Here is an 18,662-nt window from a genome sequence, read left to right on the forward strand (position 1 = left end):
ACAAAAATATATGAAATGTTTCTTATAAAAGATTCTGGTTTCATGACACAAAAAGGGGAAGAAATCTCAGAAGGTGACTGCTGAGACTATTAAGTCATTTTAGTTTGTTTTACTTAAAATATGTCTTCATGGCATGCATAAGTTAAAGCCTAAATGTTTAAATATAATATGTTGGGCTGGAGAGATGGCTTAGCAGTTAAGCCCTTGCCTGTCAAACCTAAGGATCCTGGTTCGAGGCTTGATTCCCCAGGACCCACATTAGCCGGATGAACAAGGGGGCTCATGCTCCGTCTGGAGTTTGTTTGCAGTAGCTGGAGGCCCTGGCATGCCCATTCTCTATCTGTCTGTCTGCCTCTTTCTCTCTCTGTCTGTTGCTCTCAAATAAATAAAAAAAAAAAAAACAATAAATATAATATGTTGACTTAGCATTTGCATTTCAGGGGACAAAAGTGCTTTATTGACATTAACTGACTCCTACATTTCTGACTTAGTTATGCTTCGTCCAGTAATATTCTCTTGGCTTTTTAAAACTTAAAAGTAAAAAGGAGAAGATCAGTTACATTTTTGAGATTTTTATTACTGTTATTGATGAATGAAACAGTAGTACTTTGAGATATAATTTAGTTTGTTTTTACTGGTATTTACATACGTAAGTGCATTTTATACTTAACTTTGTTCTTAACTCTTACTTTGTTTTGTTATATCTTTTCTTTCTGTGTCAATATTTAATTGGTACCACTTAATGTTTGGGTTAAACTTTTTGGTATAGTAATATAAATAGCAAATTAGCTTAAAAAATAAGTGTGAATCATTAGAGCAGATGAGTACATGAGAATATTTCTAAAAACTATGACTTTTAGGTTTGATCAAATTTATTTATTGAATTTTATATTATGCTTTCTAAAATTAAAAACAAACTTACATTTTTATATAATGCTTTATTGTTTACAGAAGCCTGTCATAGATATTCAACTTTTGTGCATTGGCATAGATCACTGCTAATAAAAGTTGACTTAGATGCAATTCATTCTCAATATTTCTCTAAGTAGTCTTTAGTTTACCATGTTAAACTAAAATAATTATTTTATATCATCACTAAATAAAAAATCTGATAAAAATAAAATTAATATTTCTTATTTTACATCATTACTAAAAGTTAAGTTAGATGCCCAAAAAGTTGAGTTTGCAAAATACTTGCTTTTTCAAAGACACACACTATTATTTTTGTTGAGGAGAAAGGCGAGATTCAGACAATAGTTCTAGCTTATTTCTATTTGTATAATTCGAGTCATTTAAATAAATGAATTGTGTATGCTGACCTGTTCTCCCAATGTGCTACTGGGGGTATGAAAAAAAAAGATGTGCATGGTGGTGGAAGTAGAAAGAGGCATAAAGCGTATTGGAAAACTACCAAATGTCCCCTGCAAATGGGCCCTATTCAGAATCAGTAAGCGTGTGATGAGTGAAGTGGTTTTGAATGTCGCCTTCAGATTCCATGCTGTTTCAAGGCCAGCCCTGAACATGGCAACTCTTATTTCCACACACAGTACCTCTTCACTCTCAATTTAACCCCAAAATCTGATGAACCCATTACTCCATACTTGATTTCATGGAACAAGGAGTAGATATAGTTACAAATGATCAATCAGAAGCCGTGAACCAAAGCAGCAAGGCATTAACAATTCACACCATCTCGGTCCACTTGCTCAAGCAGAAGATGCGCCAGCATATTTAATGCACAGCTACTTCGTTCAGTCGGAGAAAAGACATGACTCGGGCTGCATTTCCAAAACAGAAGGGACTTACTAAATTTTTTTTTTTTTTTTTTTTTTTTTTTTTTACTTTCTAAGCCCCAGCATCAGCTTTCATCTGTATCTCAGCAATTAACATACCCAGGCGTCCTGGTAAAAAACATAATGTCTAAATTAAAATTTACTCTGGTAAAACCAGTATGACCTAAGAATGCTTTCTCCAGTGCATCCCTATTTGGTTTGATCCCATCATACAAATCAATGTCTTTTAGTCTGAAGGCACTGTGGAACCCACAGGCCATGCACCATCAGTTTTACAGGATCTCTGGAGCCCAAACAGTTGTGAAGGTTTACTTTGAGTGCAGCCATCACGTACTTGTCATTTTGCTCAGTGGAGGAAAATTCCAAATTTGGGAGGCATTAGTATTTAAGAAAATGACTGCTGAGTCTTTTCTCAAAAGTACCATAAGGACAATAAGGCTTTGCATATAGCTTGTAAGCAAAAGTGTATAGCTGCTGTTAGTTTTGTTTGAATAGAAATACACCGGTGTAATGCAACACCAGAAGTGATATGCTCCCCATCATACAATCTTTCTAGAAGATATGCTTTTGAGTGATGTCTGGTAGTCATTCTGGCATCAAGAGCTTGTCAATTATGACTGGAAGCTGGATAAGGGCATGAAGACACATGTGTGCCTCAGCACAGGCTCAGACTCCATGCTGACATGCTTCCGGAACTGGGAAACAGTCCCAGCTCAGTAACTTTTAAGAACTCACTTTGTTTGTCCAAAAATAAAGGACTTTTAGGTGGGTAAACTTTATATTTTAAAATAAATTTCATTTAAAATGTTAATTTCCAACTATCTTAACATAGTCTTCAACATCTTGCTAGCAATAAATGTTACTGAAGCTTGCAACTTTGCTGCCATGGTGTTTACAGGTAACTGACCTCAGAGTAGTGCTTTTCCTTCATAGTCTCATGTACTCTGAAATGTGAAAGTTAATACATTGTGTAAATTTAATTATGGGTTTTTAATTGCATGAATTTTAATTTTAAATTAGAAGCAGGTTTTTAAAGTCTTTGATTATTTCCTGTGCTTTGGAAAGTACATAAGTAAAAAAGTCCTTTCATAATAGATTCAAATGCAGTATTCAAGGAGCTTCTTTTATGTAAGATGTTGCCTTAGGAGAGGGATGTATACGTCCTAGGCTAGATCATGACAGAACATTCCAGTCTATATAACTAATAACTTCCATTAGCTGAGGCTTCTCATCCCATACCTCTCTCCTCACATACTCACGACTAGTCAAGCTTTGTACTAGGGATGGATGATTGCATTGGCACAAGATTCTCTTGAAGGCTGAGCAGTTGATTTTCATAGTTTGTATTTCATAGTTTGTATACTCATTGTGTCAGGAGACCTTAGATGGAATTACTATTTCTATTTAAAATTGCTATGTTGAATTTAATGTAATATATTTCCTATATCTTTCAAAGTTTACTTTGTGCTTTGGAAGTATGTGCATCATTAATGACAGGGTAGGCTAAACTTTATGAGTTTTTTAAGAACTTTTTAAAAAATGCCCACCTCTGGCTATCTGACTAGTTAATATTTCATTGCCAAATCTCTCTCTCGTTTTACTTTTTCAAGGTAGGGTTTCATTCTAACCCAGACTGAGTTGGAATTTACTATATATTCTCAGTGGCCTTGAATTCATGGTGGTCCTCCTACCTCTGCCTCTCAAGTGCTAAGATTAAAGGAGTGTGCTACCACACCCAGGTCGTGACTTTTTAAATGTTTGTTTTCTTCTATAGTCCTCAAAAATCATGTTGTCAGAACAGTTAAAATAGTCTAATAAAATAAAATACTCTAAATCTATGTTGAAAATCTGGTATGTTTATTATGTTCATTTCAAATTTTTATTGAGGTTTAATTTATTTATAGAAAGTTACAAGTTCTAGTTGATTCTGTACCTCTATATTCATAGGTCTAAACCTTACTTTAAGACTGTCCACACACCTCTGAAGTACTATTTACTTATCCAGTAGTCATTTATAGAGAACAATGCTGTTCCAAAACTAAAAGACTCAACGATCTAATAAAAATTACTTGACTGGGCCTGAGGAGATGGCTTAATGACTAAGAATACTTGCTTACAAAGCCTTCTGGCCCAGCGTTTAATTCTGCAATTGACCCTGGTGTGCACACATGCACACACACACAAATAATAAATAAGAATATGATTTGATTACTCCACCATGTTTATAGCATATGTTAGCCCATAAACATATATATATTACTTGTCAAATAAATACAAAATAAAACTAATAAAACAAAACAAAATACCTCAAAATCCAAAGTCCTTAGGAGAAGGGAGAAAGAAGATAAGGACTAATATAAATCAATAAGAGAAAAATCCAAGTAGAAAAATGTCATAGGAAACAGTGGAGAGAACAATTGTTTCTCAATAAGTAACCTTTGCTATGATCCTTTCAGGAAGAGAAATGTTAATAGGTAGAAAAGGGAGGAGAAGGGCTGGAGAGATGGCTTAGCAGTTAAGTGTTTGCCTGTGAAGCCTAAGGACCCCGGTTCAAGGCTTGATTCCCCAGGACCCACGTTAACCAGATGCATGTCTGGAGTTCGTTTGCAGTGCCTGTAGGCCCTGGTGTACCCATTTTCTCTCTCTTTCTCTCTGGCTCTTTCTCTCTGTCTGTCACTCTCAAAGAAATAAGTAAAAATAAACAAAAAATTAAAAAACAAAAGAGAGGAGAAATTTAAAGGAGCAAGCATAGGGTGAGCTAGTGGTTGGACTTAGCAACTACTTCTGGTCTTTTTACTCATGATAGTCAATAAAAGCTCTCTCCAATGAAATCACCCTTTGATCACAGGTCTGCTTATAGCCAGCATCCTCAGTTGCAGCTCAATCTACCTGAAATATACAACCTGATATTAAACAAAATGTATAAAAAGCAACTATTTATATAAATTTTTACCTTTCCAGTGGTAGATCATAATGGAATGATTCCATTTCATTGATACATGTGTACTGCTAAATTTAAGAGGTGATAAATTTTTAACTTGCTGTTATATAAAATACTTAAGACTTGCTTAATTAAAACACTGAGAAGCAAAGTTCTTGTCACACTCAAGGAAGTAGAAAAAGTCTAGTAGATCACCTGCAGAAAAGGTCTATAAAAGAAGTGCTCATGTGTATTTTTGTGCATAAATATTAATGAAACAAAAGGTAAATTTCTTGAATGAGGCAATATTTCTGAGTAACAGCTTGAAGAAGAAGTACGTGGTTTGGAAGAACATGTGAAATAATATCCTGGAGGTCATTCCTTGGTGAAGGCATATTTTTCATTGTCTACCATAGCAACATCTAGGTGTATACTCTCTTTGGCTGAAGCATATCTATTTCCTTTCTTAATTTTGTCATTTCTTTCATGTATTTACATATTATTTTAAAAGGATCATGTTTCACTTAATAACAAGGGAAAAGACTAGTTTAATATAACAGAAGAAAACCATTGATTAAGAATTGGTAGGAAGCCAGTCATGGTGGTATATACCTGTAATCTCAGTTCCGGGAGGCAAACACAGGAGGATCACAAGTTTGAGATTAGTCTGGTCTACATAGCAAGCTCCAAGCCAGCCATGACTACATAGTGAGGCTTATTTCAAAACAAACAAACAAACAAACAAACAAAAAACCCACACCTGATCCCCCCACCAGAAAATCCTTGATGAATATGATTAAAATCCACTAATATCTACTAAACAGTAATCTATTCCCATGCTAACATGTATGTTTGGTGTTGAAAACTCAAGTGACTTCTTTTCTAAGACATCAGTTATTCACTTATATTTTGAAACTACATCTTAAGTGGAGAAATCTTTAGTTCTGTTTAATACATTTTACTTTTCAATACAATGTAGTTGGAGAAATCTTTAGTTCTGTTTAATACATTTTACTTTTCAATACAGTGTAGTTGGAGAAATCTTTAGTTCTGTTTAATACATTTTACTTTTCAATACAGTGTAGTTGGCTGACTTATACTTTCCAAGTATTTAGACTATCATTTTCTTATGTTTTTGGTACCTTCCTACTTAGTGGAAACATTGTTTGTTCTTGGAGTGAGCTTTGTCATCCTTTTCAAGATCATCAAAGTTACTAGTTAGAAGCGTCCAGAGAGAAAAAGCCTTCTAATCCCTAGTTCAGAGGCTAACCTTTATTAGTGCTCCTGTGGTTATAATGAGGACCTTGCTTCCAGCAGAGAGATGCTGAAATACTGAACAGATTATTCAACAAGTTCAGAGCCGATTCTGAAGTCTCTTATAGAACCTGCCAGTGAATACTGCTTTCTTTGCTTTACTGATTCTGGTTTCCATAGTATTCCTAATTACATAAATCATGAGGACCACGGGAGCTATTTTCTCCCCAGTATCAATCCTGACACTGTGGTATACATTGTGGTATAGTTTTTATTTTTTTCAAGTTGTACATTTTTGTTAAGTTGTTATAGGAAGTACAAATTTTGGGAAAAAATTAGAAAATCTAGCAAAGGCTTTTATGAAATCTGCCAGGTTACTATAAAGTATGAATCTGACAATGATGTTGTGATAAGCGTAAGTGAATAAGGCTGGTTAATCCCATAGAATTTTCTTAGGTTTAAATTTAAGATTAACTCTACAATGTAAATCTCAATTTTATCACCTACTTCCCAATTTATTAACTTTTTAAAAGACCTATTTTGTTCAAAAGTGTTCTATGTTGAGCAAGTGCACCAATTTAAAGTATATAAATTAAAATCCAGCACATAGAAATACATGGATGTGACAGCAAATTAAAGATCTGATTTTCATGCTAGGTTTGTTTTAGAAAAATTATGATCAAGATTGATTTGTATTATTCAGTTTTGGAAAATTAGAATATAAAAGTGTTATTTCTCTTTTAGTTATTTCTTGTATATGCAATCTTATGCAGTTTTAAAAGTTTAAAGCACCTATTCTTACAACCTACAGAAAAATGTAATTGCCCTCAGAGAATAAAAATGTGATTGATAGGTGAATTTCAGGAATTAGTTTCTCAAACCAGATTAGTGAATTTTATGCATACATCTCAGAAGATATTTAAATAGTCATGAAGTTGTTGATATTCTTTTAATTTTATTTATAGTTGTAGAATATCTTAAAAACTTTATCTCCAACATTCTCTTAAGTGTTGAATGTATTAGAGAGTTATAGAACCTAGTGCCATAAAATGCTGGACTTTTTACTAAGAGCAAAATTCAGCAGAATACCAGTAGCAAATGCTATTTGCATAACAGCCTCTCAGCAGCTCAACTGAACCTAATTGTAATTCAATTTCTAGATTGCTATGCTAGGTCCCTCTGCATAAAATATGCATCATATAACATAACCAATGGCACAGACCTATTTTTTTTTTTTTGCCGGTATCCTATTTAATTTCTTTTTCTAGTAGAAATATATATCAGAATAAGGGAACCATGATCTAAATCTATTTTATGTTTATATTTGGGTCACATATATATTATATATACATTTATACAAAGACCAGGCTAAGTAAAAGTGATATACTTTAAGTTTTTTGGGTTCCCAATGTACTTAGGATTTTACTATTTCTTTATTTCTCTTTTCAGAGGAATATTAAATCTAGAAAAAATATTAGCTAGCTGTCATTTTACTTGACTATTTTACAGTAGAAAGACTTTATAAGCTAATCAGGTGAAAAAGTATATAAACATGTCTGTCAAGTCCATATGAATGTTGCATTGCAGGCCCACAAGTAAATATCCTTTATGTATTTACAAAACTCATGCTGAGATTGCATTCCTAAAGCCTTGACTAGTTTGTATTTCAGGAACTTAAAAACAAAAAGGTATGATAAAATGCTTGCTTAACACTCTTCTCTCTTATTTTTAAACAGTCTTGCAACTGTGTTTTATGGGTTGCTTTAAGGAATGATAATAGCAAGCATGGAATAGAGAGGTTTATAAAGGTGTGAATTTTATTTTATGAATAATTTCCATATGTGACATTTTAGGTATATGGACTCCTCTATAGAAAGCTCTATGCAGAAACAAGATGGATCTTACAATTTTATCAGGACAATGCAAGTAGATTTCAGCAAGGTTGGTTCCAACTCATCTGTGATAAATGAGAAGATAAGGCAATCAGTGCACACCACGACACTCTGTGCAGCTAGTTAGGCACACTTCACAACTATTCAGGTGTGCTCACAGAGCTTATGAGACTTGCATGGGGGGTGTCTCAATATAAGTACATCCTTCATGGTGGCCACTGGTAATGCAGGAATTGCCTCTCTAAGACTTAACCCAGGTCAGATATAAATAATAGATGTTAAGAGTTAGCTCTGGTATAGGGACTGCATTCTGGTCAGTGTATTTCAGTTGGGTCAATGGAATTTTTTCCCCTTCTTTTCTTGAATAGTTCCTCTGTTTGAAAAATGCCTGCAAAATTCAATCACACCTTTACGGGGACCACTTTGGGTCTCTAAGGGAGAAGGTTTCAGCCCCTCAGGCGCTAAGATGTATATCCAAGGAGTTCTTTTGGCCTTGTATCAACGATTAAAGTCTGCAAAAAATTATTACAAGCAGGTGAGTCATCCCTTTTTAAAAACTATCTTATTATATGTTTTTAAGTTGTAGTTGGTTATATAGAGGTAATGATTGGCATCGTGTCATCAAAGAACTATGACATGTATTTTGTGAGCTCAGTGCCCGTGAGGGAGCCAACCTGCTTCTGTAATCTCAATGCCAAAAATAATGGGGCTAATTGTATATGTCTTTTGGTATGGGATGTCATATGTGCAAAGCAAAGACAACTCCTTATGTGAAAATTCCAAAGTCATGACATTTCTTCAAACAAGAAAAAGAATGGCTCCTTAGATATTTAAACATTTAGACTCTTATTTTTTCTAGTGTAAAATCAGACTGCTACTGTAAAAGTTTGGCTCAATAAAAACCAATCACATTTTATAGGAATGAAACTAAACAAACTCCATGTCAAGAGTAACTTCCTTCATTCATGCTTATTTTACTGATATGTTTCAGAAACCTAGGTATAGAAGTAGAATTAATAGATCTGATCCACATTAAATGAGATTTTGTCTTTTAATTTCTATGTATTCATTCCATAGTTCACAATGTGCATTTGTTTGCACATATATTCAGACATGGATATTGTTATAAAAACTTATAGGGGTTTTTGAATTATCTTCCAGAAAGATTTATATTGTAATACAGAATATTGATACAATTTGATAAAAATGGAGATGTAAAGTTTTCAAAGTTCTCTTTATCCCTTGACTTAAGTAATGGGCCATGCATGTTTACTGTTAAGAAGAACTGGGTTTCACATGTTAGCCTGGAAGATTCCAGCTTAGAACTAGTCTCATTATCTCAGGCCACAGGCTGTTGAAAAATGAATATTTTGAAAGCATCTTGCTATTCTTTGCTCGTACAGAAGGGAAGGGAAAGTAGGGATGAAATATCGGGCTCAGTGTTCACACAGCACCTCCTGCTGCCTCGTTTGGAAAAGAACAACTCATTCACTGGAGGCGAGTGTTGAAGGAAACTGTCCAACGCTATGAAAAAATATCTCAGCAGCAATTGTTATATGAAGACTGTGTTTTTTAGCACTTTAATTAATTTCAGTGAATACAGAAACATAATTAATATAGGTAATTTGGATAAAACTCCAAACTTCCTTTAATTTTTTAAAAAAACTTTCATATGCAAAATCTAGTGTAAATATTTTACTGTATTTAGACTTATTTTGTTGAAATATTATTTAATTTGTAGTATACAATATTATGAAAAGTATTATCACCAGTTGGGATATAATTGTTTATTTGGTATGATATGGTTCGACTTTACTTACTGGTGGATTTAAAATGATTTGACGTTAAAGAAAGTAGGCTATTTGCCAATGAAAGAAAAGCACTGCTTAAATAAAATCTGTAGACAAGCATTTTCTAAGATTTATAAAAGGAATATATAGAGATAAAAAACATCTTAGAAAGTAAAATACCATGCTTCTTTTCTGCTACCTCAAAAATTTAGAAATTAAATTGGCATAAGCAGATTTAAAAAAAAATTAGCACATTCTGAAAAAATGCCTTAGTTGCTGCTTCCACTTAATGTATTATTTAACATTGATGAAAGATATATTTCATTAAATTTTAAATGTAAATGTGAACAAAATTTAACATTTTCAGTTTGCCCCAAACTACCGATTTGACCAGTCTGTAAGATTTCAGTATTATGCTAAGTTTAAGAATACTTAAAAACCTAGTTTACTTGCTACATTTAAACCTTCATCACTTAATAAATTGTAATGATGTGTAGCTTAACAATATATTTGGTTTTTATTATGACATATAAAAATGAAGAAAAGGAAATGATATATATTTCCATGCAAATTCCTACTTGTTTAGTCACATTCAATTATATGTATTCTTGTGTCTCTTTCCCATGACTTCTCTTGAATGGTCTTTCCATGTTTACAGAAATGACGGTAGTGGCACTGTACCACTGGCTAAATGTTAACCCTGGCACTACCTTTATGAGTAGGATTTCTTATCCAACATCGCTCTTAGCATTAATGAACTTTATTTGAACTACATTTACTTCACTTGACCTTTGGGATAGACTTTTCTATTTAGTTTTATTTATGTGTCAAGGAATCATTAGGTGTAATGTAGATGAATGATGGCACCTATTTTGTTAACAAATTTAAGTTTATAAATTATAAGAATATATTAAATGGATATCATTTCCATTTATTGTACTGCTGATGTCCCATATAAATGTCATATTGTTTTGCTATCTGTCAAAAGATCATTGATTTTTTTTTTAATTTGGCATTTCTAAATGCCTTTATTTTAAATAAATTGTAATAATATAGTTTTAAAAGAAGACAGGACTGCTAGGATTATGTTCATGAATTTACTCATTTTTTTTCTTTTAACTTTAGCTTGCTATTATAGCCTGCAACTGAATTAAACACACTACACTAGGGTGGTCTTAAATATATACTGATTCTTGTGTATTAAAATGAGATATATGTAGGACAACATAAAGTAACTAGTCTTACATTTATCACATTTATTTCCTTAAAAATGGAAACATCTTAGACATTGCTCAGAGCTAAGCCGAATCTGTTTAATTGGTAATCTTTGCAATAGCATAAATGCTTTCAGATGGAGTGCAGTTAACACTTTCAGCAGGGCCTGCTCCCCTCATTAGCATTCTTGTTATGTACTGGTGCTGTTGGTGGGGGTGTTGAAGTAGGAATGCCATTGTGTGGAGTTCCAGTGTTTGGGGACAAACACTGGTGTGGAAGGAACGTGTGAAAAGGCCACAGTTCTGTCAGTGAATGAGGAAGGCTGTGCTTTCTGTGTGCTTCAAGCAGGGAAGCTGTCAGTCACAGGCCTAACACAGCCAAACAGAGGCCAAAACACAAGGCTGCACTACCTTTTAAAATGATATTAGTGATTTTTAAACATGATCTTCTTTATTTATGATCCTGTGTAGAGCTTTTTGTTGCTGCCAGTAAACAAAATATGCCAGTCTGTTCAGAAATACTGTAAAAATGAATAAAAGTCCATGGATCTGTGCCAGGCAGCTATACAAATAATGACTGAGAATAGCTGGTGGGTAGTGTAAAGTACAAATATTATATGGGAAAACTTTTCAATTTAGATACTTCTTTGAATTTTTTTCCTTCAACCAACAAAATTCTTAGAGATTTTATATAATTACTTTATAGTACTTTTTCCTTTTTTAAAAGTGTTAGATGAAAGAGTTCATAAACTTTTAGTTTTAATCATTTAAAACTTTTTACAGTCTGGTGTGGTCTTTACAAATTGCATAGTCAGTTTTGAGTTTCAGAGAGAACAAAGGAAATGAGTATCTACTATGACATCTTCATAAACACCATCGTAATTATGAAAAGTTATCTTCCCTACGCTGCTAGGGACTTTGAAAATGCACTGTACATGAACCGAAGAAATTTGAGAGGATTTAAAAATCTACTCATAATGTTTAGCATTTTGGAAAGCAATGATAAGCTTTGAATTTAATTTGAACTTGCTTTTTAAAAACAAATTAAGTAACCCCCCCCCAAAAAAATCCTTCAAGTATTTTTCAAAAATTTGAGGTAAGTTTTAAACCTTGGCAGTATATGGAAAACACTAACAGTCTATTTCTATTAATGTCTGAAGCTTCAGGGAAATGATTTTTCTTTGTGATTTTATTATAAAATATGTACTTAGCTTATTTATAATAAATTATTACTTAATAAATTTGTTGAGAGCTTTATGATTTTTGATCTAGGTAAATTAAATTTTTAAAATTAATTTTCACAAAATAACCTTTTTCCTGTAAAGTTATATGATTCTTTCTAAAAGTTTTATACTTGCATTGTATTTAGAAGTCTAGATACCAAATTCCTACTTTAAAAAAATATGTTTCACTGTTTAAATTAAAACCTATTATAGATTTGTTTTATATGCATATTATTGGATAAGGAATAATAATCTAATTTTAGCATATGCACATATGCTTTCACTTTAAAATTAGAACGTATTTAATTAATATATCAAATTAAATTTTTCCAAATTTCTTAGATTTTGTTTTAAAAAGTTGTATAAGTTAACATTGGTTCACTTTACTCACATTTTCATTTGATAATTAGATACCAAATAATACTTATACAATAATTTTATTTTTAAATGATTCAACTTAATGTATGCTGAAATTACATTTAGCACTGACAGAATCTGTTTATTGAAAAAAGTATTGTTAAAGAATCAATATGTTCTGTTCATAAAAGAAGTACTGCAAATCTGGTCTTTTCAGATCCCATGTTCTAAGTAATTTGTTAATCCCTATTTTACTAAAATAGAAACCATTTCTGGTTTTTTTTTATTGTTGTTATACTGTATATAAAAATTGGAGCCATTTCCTTTAGTTATTCTTCCTAGGACAATACCTAAAATATTTTAATTTTGAATAAACTTATTAATGGCCTTTGAAATCTCTGAACAAAATTTTTAGTAAATAAACCTAACTTGGTATTTTGAACATGAAATTGCGTATTAGTCTTTTAAGAAATAAAACTACTTCTGAAGGTTTTCTGTAATAAAGATTGTCCACAGATGTGAGGAAATGCTGATTTTTCTTCCCCTGAAACCAAGCTGCATTCTAGTTACTTGAAGTATTTTAAGAACCTTAAACTTGTGTCTCTTTCTAAGTGTCATGCTTAGAGCAGGCCTAACATCAGTTAAATGAAGTGAAAATTGCATTCTTGTCTTGATAGAGATGAAAATGGATTTCTGGTCATGAAATAGATGTAGTTGTCACTTTTTAAAAAAGGTGTCAGCAGTTTGCTTCAGCGAGTAAGGTGCCAATTCAGTATGGCAGTAAACTTGTGATCTGAGCAATCAATAAAATGCTTCAATAACTTCTGCTTCATTACACTTATAATAAGAGGCTATAGATCCATGGCACATAAAATGTTGATAAAGAGGATATGTGGGATCGACTGTGACAATTTTCTGAAAGTACAGTAAGTGCAATATTGCCACCTAGAGTTTGTGCATAGGTAATTATTACAGAGCAGGGAAGCTGGCAGTGGAATGAAACACAAAGTGAGGCTGAAATGCTGTTTATTTTCCATCACTTACCTTCATGGAACATTTCATTTGACTTGTCATAAAGCAGTTAGGTCAGAGGAAAAAATTCAAATCTGTATTTTTCTCTAATTCTCTTAGAATTATACCACCAAATGTCAAATATGTATCTCTGGCTCAAAATTGGAATTTTTACCATGAAACTATTTATTAAATAACTCCCTTTGGAAAAAAAATATTTATTGTTTTAGCAATCCAGTTATATAAACACAGTGAGCTTTAATGACATCTCAGCAGGAGGCCTCCCCGTGAAAAAGATTGCCCTCATTAATACTAAACATCCCTTCAAAAATAAGGGACCAACTTACTTTTGAAGTGGTATTTTAAAATAAACACATTTTATATAAAAACTACAGGGCTGGGTAAGGAAGTCAGATTTTTTTGATGACTGCTTATGTCATCATTTGTGAGCATTGTGTTGAAGTATGAACTCCGTGGGCATTGACCAGGATTAATTTCACATCTTTCATATTGAAATATGTTAACATATATTTAGGCTTAAACTATCACCATATCTTTCCTGAAAATAAAAATAACTTGAATTATTTAATTTTGATACATTTTAAAAGGCTGGCTATAGAAAATGTTTTAGGTAAAGCATTATTTAGCCCTTTCTCTTTCTGAAGTTGTAACTGCTTCATTAAGTTTTATAAAAATCTGATTATAAGTACTTCATAATAGTTAATACAGGAATAATACCATCATATGCCTATGGGTGTTGACTGACTTAATAAGGAAATCTGGCTAACTGGGAAGGGTTTTTGCTTCTGTTATTTATCTCTATTTTAAAATTTAGATAGTTTGTATAAGTTTGTTGAGCTAGGCCTCCAGGTTTCTCTGTGAAGAATAATTTGGTATTAATATACTAGTAATGCTTTAAAATGTGTTGTTTGTATTTTGTATCTTTATGTGCCTATGCATAAATGACTCCCACAATAGTAAAAATGAAAATGAGTGTAATATTTTCATTTTCTGACCAAAATTTTATTATCAGATATTCTAATGTTGTATGAACTGTATATTTAAGTCAAGTTAGTTACATGAATATCTTATTTTGAAATGCATTAATCATATTGAGTGGACAATGCTGCATTTTAAGACTTCCAAATGAACACAGAATTGTCCTAGTAAATAAATGAAAGCACCTGACAAATTTTCTTTAAATGACTCAGTCACCTACAGGTATTATTGCTTATGACTCTTTGGAATGAAAATAAATTTAGTAGAGTTACAACAGCAAAGTGAAAGTATGCCTGATAGATTCCACGAACAGCTTCAACACCCACAGGTATTATTTGCAAGAAAACAATCATGTGAGTCTTCAGCTGGTTAGAGAGGGCACAGCTTTCTATCTTCACCTGACATCTGCTCCTTCAACATCCTGGCCCCCCATCTTCTGCCCCTCCTGCAACACAGTGATGCTCGCTGAGAGGTTTGTGTGAGTGGACAAGAATATAAATGTTTGCTTTTTCCCCTTTGAAGGACTAAAATAGTATGAAAGGCACATAGCCAGCAACAAAGCAACCCTCTTGAGGGTTGACTGATATTTTCATTTACTATTCATATTGATCAGTATTGTAGGTGGTTACTGGTTAATATCTGTGATTAGTAAGAAACCTCACAAAAGATTGCTAAAATGAGACTGAGTCATTTTGAGAGAGAATCTCATGAAGCTCAGGCTAGTCTTGAACTTACTATGTAGCCAAGGTTGGTCTTGAAGTCCTAATCATCCCTCTATCCCCTCACAAGTGCTGGGATTAGAACCCTGAATATCACCACTGGTTTTCATAGGTAAACATTTTTGGGATCACTGATTTTTTCATTTTACCCAGAAATAGTATTTTCCTCTCATCTGGTATTAATGAACATCTGTTTTATACAAAATTTTCAAAAACCAAAATCCACAGTGTAATGTTATAATCTGCTCACTGTCTACTCACAAGGTGAACATCTTCAGGGCCTTCAGTGTCTCTGTGAATCCAGGTAAATCACCTTATCACATGGTACCTTTTTGGCACTATCATTCTGGCAGTGACTTATTTTTGCCTTATCTTGTTTCATTAGAAAAGACTTATTTTCCTAAAAAAGAAATGATTAGAGGAGATATAAACACAGCTGATTTTTCCTTATGCACCCTGTTTTGGTATTAACTATGGGTAACAATACAGGAAAACTACCCAACACCTTCCCTTAGGAAGCTACCTTTGTGTCCTGGGGACAAGAATAGCCTTGAGAAACTACTAAGAAATATACTTAATTGTATATAGTTGGGTACTAAAATATATGCCTATAGGTTCTATGCACTAGAAGAACTTGCATTAAAAGACAGTGAAAAACTAGAAGTAAGGCATTTCCAGATTGAAATGAACATGAACAATAATCCAATTTTCTCATTTTGTCAATAATAAGACAATAAAACAATTCATTAGATGTTGTGAGTATTAGATAATGTGGCTAAAACTCTTAAAATAGTACATAAATATAGTTTAATAGTTAGTAAGGAATAGCTATCATCATCCTGATCACCTTTATTTAATTATGTAGTTAAAAAAATGTTACCAGTGATAGTTGAATATGAGATAGCAAGGTAAACACGAATGGGAAGACAGTTGACTCCTCCCTGTGAGTGCAGACAAGGTCTGCTTCACGAACCAAGGATGAGGAGGGCTGGGAAAAGAGACACAGAGAGAAGCAGCATGAAGTCAATAGTAAGTAAGATATCATTTCCAAACACATGGTTCTCAGCACAAAAATCACTGGAACTTTTGCAAGATAATGTGGCCTTATAATGAATAAAAGACAGAACTTATGTTTTATTTTTAAATTTTATTTCATAGTACATGAAATAATGAAGAAATGGAAAACAATTTTAAAATCAAGTATTTTTCACATGATTATACCAAAAATTAATTACATCAATAAAATCCCATGACATAGTAATTATTCAATTAATATGATGATTGCAGGATTTATGAAAATATTAACTCATAACCCATTTGTGTGATATAATTTGGTGATCTGGACATAAACTTCAAAGTAGCTGTCCTCTTCAGTTGATCTTGTTACTGTATCTTTGGTATCTATGTGTACTTTTACTCACAGATAATGAAAAAAGGCTAAATCTGCAACTCATTCAAGAATGAGGTCAAAAAGTCCTTCCTCAGCCTCAGAATCAGAGTTCCTGGAGTGGGTTAGAGCAGTCAGAGAAAGTCATTGAATTTGGAAAGCATATGCTGAGGTTCACTTTCAGGAGGAGGTACATAATGTTATAATAATGTAAATAATAATTATTATTTTACTAATAGGGTACATAACCCAGGATAGGTTAATAAGTCTTTATTTTGTCTAAATCTGATTTGAACTTTTAAAGAAGCTATTATTCATGATAGTGGGATAAAAGAAAATTTGAATTTGATTTAGAAAATCCATTTTTGTAGGCACTGTTCAGTATTTTGCGTAGAGATGCTCAGGTGCTTGTATTTCTGTCTTTTTTTTCTGTATTCTCTCTCAGAAGGTATGTTTCTGTGTGAGGAGAGAGGCGGTTATGTCACAGCTGGGTCTGCTCCCCTGCAGGTACAGCAGAGAGCAAGATAAGTAATTGTAAAAAGTGAATGTGTAGGTTCTCAACTTCTATATCTAATTTTTACCAAAAGGTTGCTTGAGAGTGTGCAAAAGTGCTTGCCATCTCTTTTCCATTTATTCTCAGGAAAGGCAAAGTAACCAATAACCCCATTGAAGACCCTCAGCAGAACTGGGGTGTAGGGAGCCTATGTGTACAACCTTTTATTTAAAATAATATTAAATTATAAATAAATAAATAGTAAAAAGCAAGGCAAAGTATTTCTTTTCTCCATCCTGGATCTTTTCTGATATAAAAACCAGAGACTTTGAAAAGACTAGGGCCATAAATTTGTGATGGGTCTCTGAAACTTTTCTTGTTATACATGTTCTTCTATTAAGGAAGACATTGGGAGAGAAATACAAAGTTGTGGGGAAAAGGGAAAGTGTAAACTGTGCATGTTAAAAACACTATTTTTTTATGTCTTTAAAACAATGGATAATAATTGATAGAAAACTTCTGGTATTTCATCATGCTGGATAGATTAAAACCAGTTTAACAACTTCATTTACCACTGTCATATCATGTAACTTTTAAAACTAATGATAAAAAATTAAAATGTAAACTTAAAATGTTAGTATGTGGACAGCACATGAAAAGAATAGATTGGAGATCCCAGGTACCAGGGCGGGTAAAGTGGTCTCTGCAGACACATGACGTGTGGCTGCAGATAGCTCATCTTCCCCATTCCTGGAGTGAGTAGCTGATGGAACTGCCTTGACAGGCAAGGCTGCCCCTATGAAGCTGTGTTATTATTGACTCTCACTGAGGAGCAACCATGTCCTTTCTTTGTCCTTGGTCTAAGCATACAAGCCTACAACCTGTGTAGTATATCCAGGAAGCACTTGGTCCCTTAGTACTTTATCATTTTATGGTGGTTAACGACTCCATAGCAGGGCTGGAGAGATAGCTCAGTGATCAAGTGTGCCTCCTGCACAAGCAAGAGGCCCGAACCCAGTGTGTTTGAATCTCCATATCCTACATAAACAGCTGACAGGGCCACTTGAGCCTCTAACCCCAGTACCACAAAGGGGAGCAGAGACTGGGGAATTGCCAGCAAGCTCTAGTGTCAGTAAGAGACTTGGGCTCAAATAAAGAGGGCAGAAGAGTGATGGAGTGGGGCATCTCACATTTGGCTCCAGCCACCACAGGTGAGCACACTCCCACCACTGTAGATGAGAGCATGGGACACTGCAAAGTGTCATGTACATTGCACCCCCCACACATACCACATGCACACGCACCTGAGCAAAAACAAAACACATAGCATTGTTTACCACCTCAGCCATTGTTAAGTGTACAGTTCAGTAGTGTCAAATATATTTACCATGTTGTGTACTAGATCTCTAAAACTGTGTGTGTGTGTGTGTGTGTGTGTGTGTGTGTGTGTGTAGTACTGGGGTTGAGCCTATGGCTTGGAACATGTGATTAAATACTGTACCACTGAGATATATTGCCAGCTCCTTCTAAAGTATTTTTCATTTTACAGTGTTAACTCTGTACTCACTATAATGCTATAATGATTGCAGTTCTCTCCTATACCCAACCCT

The 18,662-nt window shown here is 33.5% G+C and overlaps 1 protein-coding gene across 1 annotated transcript in view; it reads left to right on the forward strand.

Moving 5' to 3' along the window:
* The window catches only part of Dcdc1 (doublecortin domain containing 1), a 485,885-nt gene that overhangs the window by 68,790 nt on the left and 398,433 nt on the right, over positions 1–18,662 (forward strand). Inside the window, exon 7 of the mRNA XM_004660718.2 lies at positions 8,228–8,394. Within this exon, the coding sequence (XP_004660775.2) occupies positions 8,228–8,394 (167 nt within the window). The remainder of the gene's footprint in view (positions 1–8,227; positions 8,395–18,662) is intronic.

The sequence above is a fragment of the Jaculus jaculus genome, chromosome 8 (assembly GCF_020740685.1).
Source record: "Jaculus jaculus isolate mJacJac1 chromosome 8, mJacJac1.mat.Y.cur, whole genome shotgun sequence".
NCBI lineage: Eukaryota > Metazoa > Chordata > Mammalia > Rodentia > Dipodidae > Jaculus > Jaculus jaculus.